The following is a 16,625-nucleotide window of genomic DNA, read 5'->3' as shown; positions in this document are numbered from 1 at the left end:
GTCTGCTCTGCTTCTCGGCTCCCCTCCCTGAGGCTCGCTGACCCAGAATATCATCAAGCAGGAGTCCTTCTTTCTCGGGCTGCTGAAAAGTTCAGCCTCGTCCTATATAGAGGACAGATCATTCATCACTCCTTTTTTTCAGTCTAGACCTCATTCCGTTACTTTTTTGTGTGGTTGTTTTATTTTTTCTGTAGTGACCTCTTGTCACATGAATCCACTGCATGTGTTGGACACTTCATTAGGTACGCCTGCATTGTATGCAGGTAGAGGTTTGCAAAGTATGGCCTTTGGGCAAAATAGGGCCACTCTGTTCTTCTTTTCCTTTCTTGTCTTTTAATTAAATTGTTGGAAATGAGTACTTACAAAATTAGTTTTGCAAATTTTATTGGCAGTGATTTCAATGATCACTTTCCATCGTCAGTACGGTTTTAAATTAATTTTTGGTGTAAAGCTCCATATTAAGTTCTATGTTGCTAAATCAGGTAACCAAAATATTAGAAACAACTTTTTATATGATGCAGTGCATCTTTTTATTCCTACCTTGCACCTGTTGGGTGAGTAATGGGGTTCATTTTGTCAACATTAAATCAGATAGTACTAAGGTTGTTAAGCTGAATATCGTGCATTCTCAAAGTGAAACTGTCAACTAGTAAAGCAACGCATAGACAGCCCGCCCCCCCTCCATGCCACAACAGCTTCATCCAAGCCCACTTCCATGTTGCCGCAGGGAGAAGCAATGCAGAGAGGAACAAATGATCAATCGCCCGCCACACACACACACACGCACTGAATACTCAACATTGGACGCATTCCTCTGTAATGCGCGCAGCTTTGAAATCATCAACAACTGACGCCATAACAAAAAGATGAACTTTAGCGTGAGTTTTGGGAGGTGAATGTCTCATGTCACATTTAAAATGGTGTCAGAAATATTCAGTGGAAATACAAATACTGATTAAACTCCTTTACACAAAGTGGGAGTTTAATAAAAAAAAATAACAACAAAAAATGACGGGATTTGCTTGATTGTGCTCTCTTTTGAATCCCTTGTTTTTGTGGAATACTTGATGTGGCCCAGATATACCAAAACTATCTCCATCATTGAGTTTGAGACCCCTGCTCCAGACTTTCTCTGTTCTACTTGAGAGGAGGCTTCATCCACAATGCTTGTCATCTTTCATTGGAGTGTGTGGGTGGTACATCTTCAAGGTAGAATTGGAAGATTAGGTTACATAAAGGTTGTGGGGAATTTAAAAAAAACAACTATTGATGTTGCCTTAGGCTTGTCTTGTGTAGCTCATCACTTAGACAAGATGTGGCAAAGCAAAGAGAAAAGACTTGCCTGGCCCTCCTCATGTCCCACTTTGCAAACTCTTTGCAGCCCACGCTGCCAAGGCGGTATTACACCTTTTCCACCTCCCTAGAATCTTTAAATATAACATTCTCCTTCCATCCACAGGACACGGAGTGGAAAACCCACACAGCCTTCTGCTCACTCTTCCACTATCAGTTCTGATGTGACCATTCTGTCATCCCCCGCTAGCTGAGCAAAACGAGCATGACAGGCGATTTAACTCAAATTAATATATTAGAAGAAATTGATTATTTTTAGCATAAATGAGTGGGCGTTTGATGCACATACTACGAACTGTGCATGTGGTACTATTTCTTTCTCTCACTGTGCAAATACCACCATGTAGGACTTCTTGTTAACTCGCAACAAAGATGGGCAAAGGATATAAAAGGCTGTCTCAGTGTTTGAAAAATTATATTCGTATAAGTTATACGTTTTTGCCCCGTGAAATTATAAGGCATTAATTACTGGCAGGCATTTTCCATTGACACGTGTAGCAGAAATATAGATCTGGACATAAAATAGATTATAGTAGGAGGACATTTGGTTTATGGAAAGAAAAGATCGGTGACAGAGCCAAATCTTCCCCCTCCTTGTTAGGGTGAAGCAACTGTTTGATGTGCTATGTGCATTTGTGTGGATGCAGAGCGGCCTTGTTTACTGCCAAAAACTCCTCCACCGCCCACTCCCATAGGCCCTATATGTATACTATGGAGAATGAGCTCCAATGCAAAGGCCTTATCAGCATTCTATATTTAGAATAACAGCAATGCCCGGATTTGATTGAGGCTGGATAGAAACAGAAAAGACTATTAAAAACATAAATAGATAAACATAAATACAAACAGTAACATATTTATATGTTGCCGAGTGTATGTCACTTAAAAATCTAACATTTTTTTAGTTTTTGTTTGTTTATATAAAGATGACTATATACAATCAGATGCCTACACATCCCGTTATTAAAAAAAAGAAAACCATGACTAAACTTTTTGGACTCAACCATGCATGAGCCAACACGGTGGAACGCGCGTCCGCGCTCACGTGCGTGTGTCAGGTAGACGTCACCATGTGCGGGGAGGGCGTCGGGAGCGCGCCGCGCCACACTTCCTCAATCGAGAGTATCATAGAGTGAAAAAAAGGAGGCGACGAGAAAGAAAAGAAAGAAAGAAAGAACTTCGGTCCGTGCGGCGGTGAAGAGACAACGGACAGTTTGCAGGACGAGGTGAGTCAGCTCTTGACGACCTTTTGTTTGACGACTTTTTTCCCTCCGCCTAGTTCGGACTTGTGCAAAACGTCCTTCAGATAGAGATTTTAATGGCACCGTTTCATTTGTCACTCACTGACGCCTCAGGTCTGATATGGTGGCTAGCTTCACAAACGATGCGGCAATGACGACGCTGGGCATCGCTGCATAATGCTGCTTGTTTAAACAACGCTTAAGTTGTCCCGACATTAGTTTAGCTATTCATAGAAGCATTCGCAAAGTAAGTACGCTGCATGGATGCGGTGGAATATGTGAGCTGTCACATCGTCTTTGACTCAACCGGGTCGATTTCGGAAAAAAAAGTACTCCGCCGAACAAACCGGCCAACTTTTGCTATTGGCGCCTTCAAACCCAACGGTGTTTTTTGTCTAATTATAGTGTATTGTTTTTATTGGTCCGCTCTGTTAAGTGCGATTGAGTTGCTTTGCATTCCGCTCACTGTATTTTATTGTGAAGTAGTGGAAGGTAACGTTCCCGTAACATCCAACATCAACAAAGAGAACTGTCCAGATTGAAGTGTTGAAGCATCTTCTTGATGACATGCTTCAAAATACACCAGAGCAGCATTCCCGACTCCATAGCAAATGTCGCCCAAGTGAATTGGCCCAGATAATATTTATTTAGACAACTAGTGACTTATTATTCCCAACCAATTAATATTCTTCTACTTTGATTTGAGCAAAAATGCCTCTGTGTTTGCAATATCTCATCCTGCTCCCTATCTTCTACTTCACAGTTAGAAGGAACAGAGTTAATCAAGGATAATTAACTTAAAAAAAGTTGCTCTTTTACTCAACTTTGCAAGTAGCCCATCATATTTTGCCTTGCTTATAAGTCTCATCAAAAAGACAAACGGTAGCTCATTACTGGTGACAGCCAATATTAGCGGTTAGGCAAACCTTGACTTTTTAAAACCACACAAAACACTCCGTCTGAATACACCCATCAACTATTTTGACTATTATGTCATTGTGGTGTGAATTTAAGTGTTAATGCTCCTGTAATTGAATGGCGACCAATCTAGGATGTACTCTTCCCCAAATCAGCTGGGCTCTAACAACAAAGAAGCAGTATGGCTGCGCCGTTGTAATAGTTGCCATCATATTCTGAAAATATTCAGGATTTCTTTACAAAGAAGCCACGCTGGATGACTGCGCTTGCAATGCTCTCCTAATGTTCAGAACTGCTCTTTTGCTTTAATCGTAAAACCTGTTAGCTAAGATTGTCTTTGCAATGATGAAGAAAGCATCCTTGCCAGCAACCACACGTTTGTGTCACTCAGAAAGCATCCTTGCCAGCGACCACACGTTTGTGTCACTCAGACGTTCTCGGAAGCAGGCACACAATCGTGGCAAGAGAAAGGTGTACAACTTTAAATTCAAGCGAGGGGACAAATCAAAACTGTGCATGCTCGACTAATCGATCGGGAGTGCCCTCTATCACATAGCACAATGTGTGTATTGATTATATTCCAAAACGCTGTGGCCACAGTCAATGACTGACTTTGCCCCCCACCACCACACACACACTTGACTCGTCTTTCACGTGACTGATTTACTTCCCAGTGCGCTTGTCTGTTCTTTACTCTGCTGGTCTCAGTGTGGGCGGTTTCGGGTTGAGGAATTACCGAGCTTCCTGTGGAGCGCCGAGTGCTTGTGTTGGAGTCGGGACATGTAGAGGCTCGCTTTGTCGCGGCAGGCATGTCCTACATCTTTGCAGCTGCTCTCTTCCCCCCCACCAAAAAACATGAATGCACCTGGACTGAAGTTGCAGAGGTCACGAATGATGATACACATGTCAATTCTGAATCATGTGTGTATTACATTGAATGCAAACACCTCAAGTGTGCTAGAATGTGGAAGAAAAGTACGTTCCATCTGCATAAGCTGATTGAGCATTCAAGGATTCACTAGTACAGACTTGCATAAAGTTGACGAGGGTAAGAAGTCACATTGCTTTTGTTTGTGGTATTGCAAAAGCCATTTACATGCAAACTAAATGCAAATTTTGGTCCGCCCCAGCCGCACGGGCGTCATACTGTAACTGTCTTTGGCCACAAGTTAAAATCAAGTGATCAGATGAGAGGCTTTCTCTAATTTCCCGATGTTTCATGTTATGTCACAAAAAGTACGGCATCATTCCTGAATATTTCCCATGGAAAATTCGGGTGCCACAGCTCAAGGAAGTGGTTAGTACGGTAATTAAAGCATCCCTCGAGATGAGTAACACTCCCTTATTTGTCTGTCTTTGGCCACAGCTGACTTTCGGGACTTGTCACCATGGCTCCTTTCTTGAGGATTGCCTTCACCACATTCGACCTGGGTACCCTGCCGCCTTCGGGTGACCCACCTTTCTGTGCAATCAAAATGAAGGAGGCTTTGACCACTGGTGAGAAAATCATTAACTTCAAGATGTGTGTTGTTTGCTTGGGGAGCGTCACTATTTACTTCACGATTCGTCCAAAGCTCTTTTTAGCATCTCGCCTTCTGTTCCCTAGAACGAGGGAAGACTCTAGTTCAGCGGAAACCCACAATGTATCCAGCCTGGAAGGCCACTTTCGATGCGCACATCTATGAGGGCCGTGTGCTGGAGGTGCTGCTGATGAAGACTGCGGAGGAGGCGCTCGCCGAGGTCACGGTTGGCGTGTCCGTGCTCGCTGAGCGCTGCAAGAAAGCCAACGGGCGTGCTGAATTCTGGGTAGGACAGCTCAAGTTGCTTCTGTGTACTAAGCTAAGCATGGCTTTCTCTCTGAATTTGTGTTTGTGTGTTCAGGTGGATCTTCAGCCTTCTGGGAAAGTCATGATGGCAGTGCAGTACTTTCTCGAGGGAGTGGATTCAGGTGGGGGGAAGAAAAAAAAATCTGTCTGAATATTTCTCGATTAACACAGTGATGCTTTCATGTGTTCATGAGAGACCCCTTTGCAAGTGGCTCACTGAGAAATTAGGTTTTCAGAGCAAGAAAGGAAAGTGGGTGAATGATTTTTTTTTCTCAGCCCACTGCTAACTTGAGCATTCCCAAGCAGCGTGTCGATCAGTCTTATCCGTCGTCCGGCTCATAGGAAAACAATGACACCAAACAAGCACTTCGATACAATTAAGAGATTAAAGATGTCTGAGTGGATTACAATTAACACGTCATGTCTGTGACATGAACTTTGTTTCTGCCAGAGAGTAAACACGCCGCAAGAGAAGAAGAAGCCCCCACCCTCAACCGTAGAAGAGGGGCCATCAAGCAGGCAAAGATCCACTTCATCAAGAATCACGAGTTCATCGCCACCTTCTTCAGGCAGCCCACATTCTGCTCCGTGTGTCGAGAATTTGTCTGGTGAGTTCAGACTATTTTCCCTTCTGGGGACTTTAAGGAAACTCCTAAACCATTGCTTCTCAGTCCATTGATAGCAGCAATGCACTAAATTGTGTTGAAATTCTTTTTGATCTCAGCAGGAAGTTGCGCCAAAAAGGAAGCCACGCTTTACACATTGGTGTGCTTGAACTGCTCACTATATCAGATGAAGAATCAATGACTAACCACTTTAAATTGCTGTGGTCAAAAATAAATAAATGTAATGGACACATTTGTGTTTCTTTTGCTCTCACAGGGGACTCAACAAGCAAGGCTACAAATGCAGACGTAAGTGAACTGTCATTTTAACGTTCCTCTGCCTTTGCAGTGACTTGCAAAAGTGCTTCTTTTTTTTTTTTTCTCATGTCCTCAATTGGAGAACGAAGAAAAAAACATTCACTACCTCAAAACATGGTTGGGGGGGAAAAAAAAAACACTTACTGAAACCAATGAAAAGACTGTAACTTTCAGTTTCCAAACTTTTATGTCATCTTGTTATTCCCTCCTGTCTCTTGCTGGCCTACACTTCCACTGCTGTTCACCAAATTAAGCTTTGACCCCTTTTTACGTGCACAATCTTGTGTTATGGCGACTTTGCCAAGTGGATAACAGCACATTGTAATGTTTGAGTTCTATGAGCAAAGGTGGCGGTTGGAACTGGCGCATAAATTACGACACGCCATGGCATGTCTACATTTTAAGTGAGCTTGTCCAAACTTACCATGGGCTTTGATTGTACGGATGAACTTCAAATTGTTCTACAAAGCAGCGAAAACCGGCACTGAAGAAAGAAAGCTGCTGCTTTTTATTGCTTCAAAATATTGGATGGCGGGAGCAATTGGAATGGTTGGATTAAGTTCCCACGTAGAGAATGGACTGCCCACCGCTGGTCAAGCGTGACCAAGGATTAAGCATGGCATGGAATGTCTATTGTGAGAGCGGGCTAAAAAAAAAAAAAAATCCTTTACATTCTTGTAATTCCACCATACCTGCAGGGTTAGGGGCATGCCACAGACTTTAAGAAACATTGATTTAAAATATGAAGATGATGTGATTCCTATGACATTCTGTTTCAGAATGCAACGCGGCCATCCACAAGAAATGCATCGACAAAATCATCGGCAGATGCACCGGCACCGCCGCAAACAGTCGGGATACCGTGGTATGTAACACACAAATTGGCTGTGTAAATATCTTAAAGAAAACAAACAAGCGCGGCCATATTGAATCATGTGGGTTGTCAGGGCAGAGTTTAGGACAGAGGCAGGGTCCACGACTTGTAAGCTGATCAATAGCGAAGGATAAAGCTGCTCAAAGACCAAGCGACCGAGCGAGAGAGAGATAGGATGGAAATGATCAAGCTCACATATCCACACAGTGGACAGCGCAAGATGGGATTAACTTCCATGATGCACGGCAGGCACGGCGGGGTGTGGAAGAAACAACAATTTGGGATCTACCAGGGAGTTGAGAAAGGAGCTAAAATGATCAGGCAGATTTACAAAGCTGTGAGACCGCTCCTAAAGATTCCGTTGCCGAGGCTCACCAATAGCAACGTGAGATCTCTTTTGCTACGGCTGATTAACGGAAAGGACGGATGGGGTTTGTTCCCGCAGTTCCAGAAGGAACGCTTCAACATCGACATGCCGCATCGCTTCAAGAGCCACAACTACATGAGTCCCACCTTCTGCGACCATTGCGGGAGCCTGCTTTGGGGTCTTGTCAAGCAGGGCCTGAAATGTGAAGGTACAACACGGACGCTTTTCACCATAGCATCATTTTGGAATCAACCGGGATTGTTTTGCTAAACCGCTTTGTTGTGTCTTCAAGATTGTTCCATGAACGTTCACCACAAGTGTCAGCATAAAGTGGCCAACCTTTGTGGTATCAACCAGAAACTTTTAGCTGAAGCGCTCACACAAGTCAGCCAGGTGAGTTGAGAGAAAACAAACTTGCTTTTAGTGGTTCCAGCTGTCAATTTTACAAAAGCGGTAAAGTGTAATCTAATCCAGTCAACGCAAATCTCTTTCCATCTCACTGCGCTCCAAACATTCACTTTACTTTGCTTTTATAGTGCGTCAACGTTAAATTTACATTTCCCTAACTTTGAATTATATAAGAAATTGTGTTGCAAATCTTGCTGTCTTTAAGGACTAAAATCACTTCCAAACAATTTATTGTGTCCATGTTTTATGTCTTCATTGCAAAATTACTTATTTTAACTCCTACTTTTTTTTTTCTTTTGTTAATCAGAAATCCTTCACTCGCCGCTCTGATCCAAACCTCGATACAAACTTGGCTGATATTGGAATCTACGATGAGGTCAATAAGCTGTCCGAACTGGATATCAACGGTCAGTGAGTATTTGCGTGTCCTAACTTTTTACTGTTACTCGCTATACAATATTCAGTTTGTTTGTTGTGATTCTAGTAGTAATTATTTACTGTAACCTTTTCGTGTGTGTGGTGTTTTTTTGTTGTTGTTAGATACAAGCCAATACAGCAGAATTTGGCATGGTTCGGGCCCGCAGCCTCAGACTCGCCTTACACACCTTACCCGCATTAACGTGGACAACTTTGTCTTCCAAAAGGTCCTGGGGAAAGGCAGCTTTGGCAAAGTAAATGGAGACATTTCATGGCATCTTCTTTACAATTTGACAGGCAGTGGATTGACTTGACTTGTAAGATTGGGCCTTAATAGATAAGCATTATCTCTGCGTCAGGTTCTCTTGGCAGAACTAAAAGGTCAGGAGGAGTACTTTGCTGTGAAGGCTCTGAAGAAAGATGTGGTGCTAATGGATGATGACGTGGAGTGCACTATGGTGGAGAAGCGGGTCTTGGCTTTAGCCTGGGATAACCCTTTCCTCACACACCTTTATTCAACCTTCCAGACGAAGGTAAGCGTCACTCCCGTTCTGTCGTTAGTCCCGATTCGTCTGGCTTACTAAACGATGAATGCTTAATGACATGTTTGACTGCAGGAACATCTGTTCTTTGTGATGGAGTATTTGAACGGAGGGGACCTAATGTTTCATATTCAGGAAAAAGGACGATTTGATCTCATCAGATCTACGTAAGAAAAAGACTCAGCACATACACACGAAAGGTCAAATGGAAAGCAAACACAAGTCAAATAGAGACGATGTTTATTCTCTGTGTATACCTCTCTTTGCTGCCCTCCCTCTATGGGATTTTTATTTTTTTAAACTTTGATTTCACTGTCTCCTGATGGGGCAAGGCTGGTGTCCTTTGGTTGGCGCTCTCATATGAGCACAATGGCCTTGTAAGGACTGAGCTTGCCTGTGTACTGTTTGTCAGGAGCTATCCATTACTACCACCCACCTCTCTCCTCGCCGCCGGGGCGTTCCCTTCAACAAACTCATAATGACGCTGGCACATGGGTGACAAAGTGGAAAAAGTCTGAAACTGACTGGCCTTTAAAAAAAAATTTTAAAAAAAAGGCCTCATTGACAAAGCTAACAGCAAAGTTAGTCTTTAACACACAAACAGCCTTTGTCTCTCCCCACTAGCTGTACAAGGTAAGACGCACACATCCAGGCTGGCAGAGCAAGTTTTCCCAGGTATCGAATGTGTAAAAGGATATACACAAAAGAACACTAAAATATTGTCTACAACTAATGGCAGCTCAGAATTAAAATGCTAGTAAAATCCCATCAATGGGGGTGTCAAAAAAAAAGAAAAAAGAAAAAAAATTGTTTCATCGGGTCACATTTAAACTTAGCATTGCGCCTGCATATGTGCAACTGCTTTACGCTAACTCACACACGCATGCACACACACACACACTCCGAATATGTAAATAAGCATCAGGCTCCGTTTGTGCTTAAGCTGTCACGGCCGAGTGAAATGTAGATGTTCCGTTAGGTTATGCAATATTTTTCTTGAGGCTGTGACTGAACCGCTTGCTGGGTTTCAAGTGGCCTCTCGTGCTGCAGAGGCACCGTTAGAACCAAAAGGATCCAGTTAGTGTAGACGACAGGCGCAGCCTATTCAAATTGATTTACACTAGCTTTGCGCAAGTGGTTGGACTCCACTTCAAGGTTGTTCAAAAAGAGAAGCACATAAAAAAACACTTGCAAAGCAAGTGGACTTTCAGCTTTAAGTTTATCGACTTGATTTAGTTTGAAGTCAAGGCAACACATTTACTCTTTTGTTGTACTGAGCGGCCAAATTCTTTCCTATGTTGCATGTTCCATCCGCTCCCATGGTTAGCATACAACATTTCCTTTACTTCTCTGGTTCTTCTATATCAAACAAATTTGTTTTAGGTTCATTTACCTGACATGTTTCGGCGGAATCAGAGTCTGATGAAGGCGGAAGATTCCGCCGAAACATGTCAGGTAAATGAACCTAAAACAAATTTGTTTGATATAGAAGAACCAGAGAAGTAATTGAAAAAGAAAAAACAAGATGAACCTAGTACAACAACTACAACATTTCCTCTTTGTTGTTACTGTAATTTTTTTCTTGGGGCATCTCAAAAAATACCAATCCTTTTAAATTTACAAGATTCGAGGCTGGTTGAATTTAATAAATGCCAATTAATCTGTATTACAATATATGATCTATTATGCATAAATATTTTGGTCTTATAATTTAGTCTTGTGCTAAAATAAACACAAATGTCCTAAACAAACTAAACCCAAACAAACACTTTTTAAAATTTTTTTTTATATGCAGTCATTTGTTCATCCTGACACAGATAACAAGCGAAGCGGGTCAATCGAGACACTCGACACTCAGCTTTCACATGATAGCAGTGCCATTCACCTGCCTCCTACTCCATACAAATGTTTCCCTCAATAATTTACGTGCACGCTGAAAGGAGCCCCCTGTAGACGGCGCCGTTCAGCTTCCCGCAGTGGGCATGTTGCTGACATCTGTCTGTCCCCACCATCTTTGTCCTTGCAGGTTTTACTCTTCTGAGATCATTTGCGGCCTTCAGTTCTTGCATTCCAAAGGAATCATCTACAGGTTAGTAAGCAGTGCTTCACTTTTTAATTGCATAGCATCATTTTGTAACAAGTGGAAAGGGGAAACCGCCATTTTCACACTTGCCGACAAATCATCAACACTTTACTGCATGTTCAGTATTGTCTAATCAAAACAAAATCTCGAACCACTCATTTTTGTTTCTAACGCTGCTTGTTTTTTTTTTGTTCTTACAGGGATCTAAAGTTAGACAACGTGATGCTGACTCATGAGGGACACATTAAAATCGCAGACTTTGGCATGTGCAAGGAAAACGTCTTTGGAGAGAACCGGGCCACGACTTTCTGCGGTACACCAGACTACATAGCTCCTGAGGTACTTTGCGCTTGACGCTGTACTGAGACTGCAGCAGTTGAAAAAAAAGCTGTTAAATTGCTGCACAAATTGCGCAAAGCAGGAAGCCGTATACAGGAACTGCGAAGATGTAGATCATTTCCCTGTTTGCTATGTCTTTAGTTTTAACTGCATTGTTCCTGTGAAGAGTTTAAGCATAGTTTATCTATTCCTAGATTTTGCTGGGCCAGAAATATTCTTTCTCGGTGGACTGGTGGTCATTCGGTGTGTTGCTGTACGAAATGCTCGTCGGACAGTCGCCATTCCATGGAGATGATGAGGATGAGCTCTTTGAGTCCATCCGCATGGACACCCCTCACTACCCCCGCTGGATCAACAAAGAAGCCAAGGAGCTGCTGGAGCGGGTCTGTACCACCACTACTTCTGTACATCTCAGAGCAGCTGTTCCTCAGAAAGCTTTTTTTTTTTGCTAAACATTTTCTTTTTATGATTTTTCTCCCTGTAGTTATTTGAAAGAGATCCCACACGTAGGCTTGGGATCTTGGGTGATATCCGTTTACACTCATTCTTCAAGTCCATTGACTGGACGGCCTTGGAGAACAGGGAGGTGGAGCCACCCTTCAAGCCCAAAGTGGTATGGCATACACACACGTACTCCATTTGAGAAACCCTCCTAAGCGTGTCACGTGTGTCATGTTTTGTTCTTCACGGGATATTTTTGCTCCTGATTGCAGAGAGCACCGAACGACTGCAGCAACTTTGATCGGGAGTTCCTGAGCGAGAAGCCCCGCCTGTCTCACAGTGACAAGAACTTCATAGACTCCATGGACCAGTCGGCATTTGCTGGCTTTTCTTTCATGAACCCCAAGATGGAGCTTCTCTTAGAGAAGTAACTCCTGATTGAACAGTGCGACTTGGTTTACAAACCCAGTGTTTAGGTGCAGTTCACTTTTTGTGTCACATGGTTAAACCTGCCAAATAGCTGGTCCACCAGCAGAATTTGCGTCATGTTATTTTAAGCACAAATTGCTCTCCCGGGGTACTCGTCGGTATGTTTAGAGGTACTGTATATATTAAGCCTAATGTGTTCGAATGCATGCGTCAAGCTATTGTGTAGCCTGTAAGAAATAATAATACAGTAATAATAATAATAACGGTGGTAGGTTGAAAAATGCTTAACATTCCATTTAACGTCACTACTGCCCTCTTGTGTATGTTTTGGGGTAGTAATCAGTTCAAGCCAGCAAATAATTCAGGATTTAATGTACAGTACATTGATCTAAAATCAACCTTAGTGTATTCCTCTTGAATTATGGATTTTAATAATTATTGTGTTTTTGTTATCACATCACATTTGACTGAATAGGCTTCCTGCTATGGAACATGGAATCGACCCGCCAGTCTTCTATAGCATAGGTGAGCATCCTTTGACCGTTGATGATATTCCTGAGCATTTGATCTGGCCTGCCTTACAATATTCTCAAAACAAAACCGCCAGTGAAAAAAAAAATGTTACAAATCTGAAATGGTAGACATTTTAATCTTACATGGTACTTTAAATTCACATGACTATAAAGTTAATGAATGTTACTTGAATTTAGACATGTGTAGTTGGAAGTAGTATATAGATAGTGTATATTGGTGTAGCATGAATATTGATCGGTACCTTGTGGATTTTTTTTATTTTTACTGTCTCCATCTTTTACATTAATTAAAAAAAAAAACACCTGAGCCTCCAAATTATTTCAGTTTCTGTCTGTGTAATTTATGGAAATTCATTTAAAAAATACAATGTAACGTATTTATTTTTATTGTTTGGTTCTGATACAAATAATCTGTGTTATTGTACCAGCTCAGTGGCCTAGTGGTAGAGTGTCCGCCTTGAGACTGGAAGGTTGTGGGTTCAAACCCCGGCCAGGTCATACCAAAGACTATAAAAATGGGACCCATTGCCTCCCTGCTTGGCACTCAGCATTAAGGGTTGGAATTGGGGGGTTAGATCACCAAATGATTCCCGAGCGCGGCACCGCTGCTGCTCACTGCTCCCCTCTCCCCCAGGGGATGGATCAAAATCACATGGGGATGGGTTAAATGCAGAGGACAAATTTCACCACACTCAGATGTGTGTGTGACGATCATTGGGACTTTAACTTAACTTTAACTTTAATTTAAGATATTGTTGGGAAACAAATGAATATCCACCAATAGTGTCGCGCGTAGCATTAATGACGTCATTACGTCAATACGTCTGTACAAATGTGTACGGAAGTGGAAACCAATGAGTTCCCGTCATGCGTGTTCACTACGCGAACTGGTTCGTCCTCTGTAAGTGGTAGAAAAAAGAATTATGTATTCAATGTCGAAAACTTGAGTTAGCGACATAAAGCGGCTGAGAAATGAGCTCGCAGGACGTACTGAAGAACGCGTCCACTCTCGCTTCGTACAATGTGCTGCTACAGGTGCGTAAATGCTAACGTGAGCTCATTTACGTATGAAATGTCTCCTGTTATTGTTATTGTTCCTTGTCAGGTGATGTTCCGTGTGCTCACATTCTTATTGAACGCGTTCACCCTGCGTTTTGTATCCAAAGAGCTCATTGGAGTAGTGAACGTCAGGTAAGTAATTAACTGTGCTACCATTTTAGCTCAATTTTTTTTTATAACAATAATGTGTGTTATTGTCTTCATGTTTTCAGGCTAACACTGCTGTACTCCACGCTAGTATTTTTGTCTCGAGAAGCCTTTCGAAGAGCCTGTCTCAGTGGCTCTGATGGGGGGAAGCACAACTGGAGACAGCTCATCAACCTTCTATGGCTGACGTGAGCAATACCCACCACTGTAGTTTAACTGTGTAACATTTGCTTGCCTTTTTTAAAAAGCAGACTTGGTCTGTCAGGTTGCCTCTAGGTGTACTATGGGGAGCCCTGTTAGCCGCGGTGTGGCTCTGGCTCCTGGAGGTGCCGGACCCTCAAGTCATTCCTTTCTACGGCCCCGCTGTGGTGCTGTTCGCCCTAGCAGGGATGCAGGAGCTCCTGGCCGAGCCTCTTTGGGTACTGGCCCAGGCCCACATGTTTGTGAGGCTAAAAGTGGTCGCTGAGAGCTTGGCCATGCTGGCTAAGTGCAGTATGACGGTGGTGCTGGTGGTGTCTGCCCGGGAGTGGGGCCTTTACATCTTCTCTGCTGCTCATGTAGGAATTTGCTTCCACATTTTGTGTGTTATTTCTTAATGTAAGATGAATAACTTGATTCTTTTGGTATGTTTTAGCTCGTGTACACAGGGGTCCTAGTGCTGTGCTATGTGGTTTACTTTATTCGTTTCTTGCCATCCAAAGAGGCGACTAAGAGTAATTTTCCCCTGCACAACATCAGAGATCTGATGCCTCACACAGCTAATGGAGAGGTAGTGTGATTGTTTATTTTCGCTCATTTGTTGCAAGCTAAAGTCATGACCAGTAATAGCAGTTTTGATGACAAATTTGACATGAACCTCTCAGAGCGTCTGTCTGTTTCTAGCCGCTGGTGGACTGGACCGTGGCCCGACTCACCTGGAGCTTCTTCAAGCAGTCGTTCCTCAAGCAGATCCTGACTGAAGGCGAGCGCTACGTCATGACCTTCCTGAACGTGCTCAGCTTTGGCGACCAGGGCGTTTACGACATCATCAACAATCTGGGCTCCATGGTGGCGCGCTTCGTCTTCCTGCCGATCGAGGAGAGCTTCTACATCTTCTTCGCCAAAGTGCTGGAGAGAGGCCGTGATGTGAAAAGCCAGAAGCAGGTGTGCGCAGGCTGGCTTTATTGTGAATGAATATCGAGGAGTTGAAATTGATCATATGATTGTTGTCTTCAGGAAGATGTTGATGTCGCAGCAGATGTGCTACAATGCCTGCTCAAACTGGTACTGGTGATTGGCCTCATTATTGCAGTCTTTGGATACGCTTACTCAGGACTGGCCCTGGACATTTATGGTGGATCCCTGTTGAGCAATGGAGCAGGTAACATGGGAAATATGTATTTTCTGAGATTTGGTAATTAATTGGCCCATTGGTCTTGTGACACTTTGAATAACAAAGATGTGAATTACAGGCATAACATTTGACTTTGTACCGAACTTTATTTCTGTATATTGAAGAATTTTCAATTCACTGCATCTTATTTGTATTCTGATGAAGGCCCGTCTTTGCTGAGATGTTACAGCTGTTACGTCCTCCTGTTGGCTGTCAACGGCGTGACCGAGTGTTTTGTGTTTGCTGCAATGAGCCAGGAGGAGGTTGACAAGTAGGCAATGACGCTTCTATTTATTTCACTGGGAAAAACTACTTTTAGAAATGAGTGTTAAACGAATTAAACATTTATGTTAAGCAAGCTCCGTGTTTTCCTTTCTAGGTACAACTTGGTAATGCTGGCCCTGTCGGTGTCTTTCCTCTTCCTGTCCTACGTGTTGACGTGGTGGGCAGGCGCCGCAGGCTTCATCCTGGCTAACTGCCTCAACATGGCCCTCCGCATCACGCACAGCGTCCTGTACATCCGCCGCTACTTCCTGTCCAGCCCGTGGAAACCTCTGCGTGGCCTGCTGCCCTCACCGCCGCTATGCCTCATGCTCGCCCTCAGTGCGGCCGTCACGGCCGTCAGTGAGGTATCGTCAAACGGCTTATTTTGACTTCGGGGTGTCGATAGCGTTTGTATGACCAGTGCCTGTTTTTGTTGGCAGGCAGCTTTCTGCTGCGACAGCGGCTGGCTCCTCAGGTTGGTCCATGTCGGCGTGGGAGCGGCGTGTCTGCTTTTTGTTCTCGGAACGGTTTTGCTCACAGAAACTCAACTGGTGATGTTTGTGAGGACTCAGCTTTTGCCGCAGTACGGGAAAAAACATGCTTAGCTTGAAGGACTGCAACAAGTGAATTCTTTTTTTTTTTTCAGTAATACAATTTCATTATGATAATGTGATGGAACATGGGCAAAAATTAAAGGGGCAATTGTAATTTCTTATATTTTTTTAAATGAAAGTGAATCTCTGAATGTTCAGAACCCCCAATTGGATTGCAGTTTTTGTATTGCATAAAAGAACACTGCCAGGATGAGCTGTCCAGGGTGGAGCTCAACTTCCATAGCTGACATCATGCCTGTCATGTTGGAATCAAGCCTGTTGATTTATTAACGATGTTAATTTTTCCCTTATGTAAGGCTTTTTCCCAACCATCCATTGCACATAAAAGTCTACACACCTGGTCAATAATTTCCAAGCAAAGGTTCAAAGTTTTTGTACCGTATGTTTTTAAATCACATTTTCAATGTTTTTTCCTTGACTTTTCTGCAGGAAAACAAGCAGCATGTTTTTTTTTTTTTTGCAGAACCACAAATTG

At 43.0% G+C, this 16,625-nt stretch overlaps 2 protein-coding genes across 3 annotated transcripts; both read left to right on the top strand.

The window, feature by feature from the left end:
* Positions 1-2,416: 2,416 nt before the first annotated feature.
* prkcda (protein kinase C, delta a) lies at positions 2,417-13,013 on the top strand. The gene is made up of 18 exons (XM_061291656.1): positions 2,417-2,579; positions 4,879-5,009; positions 5,119-5,318; positions 5,394-5,460; positions 5,790-5,946; positions 6,221-6,252; positions 7,041-7,126; positions 7,581-7,710; positions 7,795-7,895; positions 8,218-8,317; positions 8,451-8,581; positions 8,687-8,860; positions 8,945-9,036; positions 10,896-10,958; positions 11,153-11,291; positions 11,486-11,674; positions 11,776-11,904; positions 12,005-13,013. Exons 2-18 carry the CDS (start codon positions 4,901-4,903, stop codon positions 12,161-12,163), a joined length of 2,058 nt encoding a protein of 685 aa, XP_061147640.1. The 5' UTR covers positions 2,417-2,579; positions 4,879-4,900; the 3' UTR covers positions 12,164-13,013.
* A 500-nt stretch (positions 13,014-13,513) lies between these two features.
* On the top strand, positions 13,514-16,498 carry rft1 (RFT1 homolog). 2 transcript variants are annotated; one of them, XM_061291659.1, is made up of 10 exons: positions 13,514-13,729; positions 13,800-13,885; positions 13,966-14,088; positions 14,166-14,457; positions 14,535-14,669; positions 14,783-15,043; positions 15,116-15,260; positions 15,438-15,543; positions 15,652-15,901; positions 15,981-16,498. In XM_061291659.1, the coding sequence occupies exons 1-10, from the start codon at positions 13,667-13,669 to the stop codon at positions 16,089-16,091; spliced, it is 1,572 nt and encodes a 523-aa protein (XP_061147643.1). In that variant the 5' UTR covers positions 13,514-13,666; the 3' UTR covers positions 16,092-16,498. The 2 variants fall into 2 exon arrangements, with proteins under 2 accessions (XP_061147643.1, XP_061147642.1); XM_061291658.1 differs by having other exon boundaries at positions 15,977-16,498.
* The last annotated feature ends 127 nt before the right edge of the window (positions 16,499-16,625 follow it).

This window comes from Syngnathus typhle, linkage group LG11, assembly GCF_033458585.1.
Source record: "Syngnathus typhle isolate RoL2023-S1 ecotype Sweden linkage group LG11, RoL_Styp_1.0, whole genome shotgun sequence".
Lineage (NCBI taxonomy): Eukaryota > Metazoa > Chordata > Actinopteri > Syngnathiformes > Syngnathidae > Syngnathus > Syngnathus typhle.
This window is presented reverse-complemented; position numbering and strand designations above follow the sequence as displayed.

What these genes read in the sequence shown, in the direction of transcription:
- rft1 (XM_061291658.1), top strand. Translation starts at nt 13,667, where the DNA reads ATGAGCTCGCAGGACGTACTGAAGAACGCGTCCACTCTCGCTTCGTAC. An exon ending in ATTGGAGTAGTGAACGTCAG is followed by an intron (nt 13,886 to 13,965) that starts GTAAGTAATTAA and finishes TCATGTTTTCAG; the next exon opens with GCTAACACTGCTGTACTCCA. An exon ending in AGCCAGGAGGAGGTTGACAA is followed by an intron (nt 15,544 to 15,651) that starts GTAGGCAATGAC and finishes TTTCCTTTCTAG; the next exon opens with GTACAACTTGGTAATGCTGG.
- prkcda (XM_061291656.1), top strand. Translation starts at nt 4,901, where the DNA reads ATGGCTCCTTTCTTGAGGATTGCCTTCACCACATTCGACCTGGGTACC. An exon ending in CAAACAGTCGGGATACCGTG is followed by an intron (nt 7,127 to 7,580) that starts GTATGTAACACA and finishes TTGTTCCCGCAG; the next exon opens with TTCCAGAAGGAACGCTTCAA. An exon ending in GTCCGAACTGGATATCAACG is followed by an intron (nt 8,318 to 8,450) that starts GTCAGTGAGTAT and finishes TGTTGTTGTTAG; the next exon opens with ATACAAGCCAATACAGCAGA.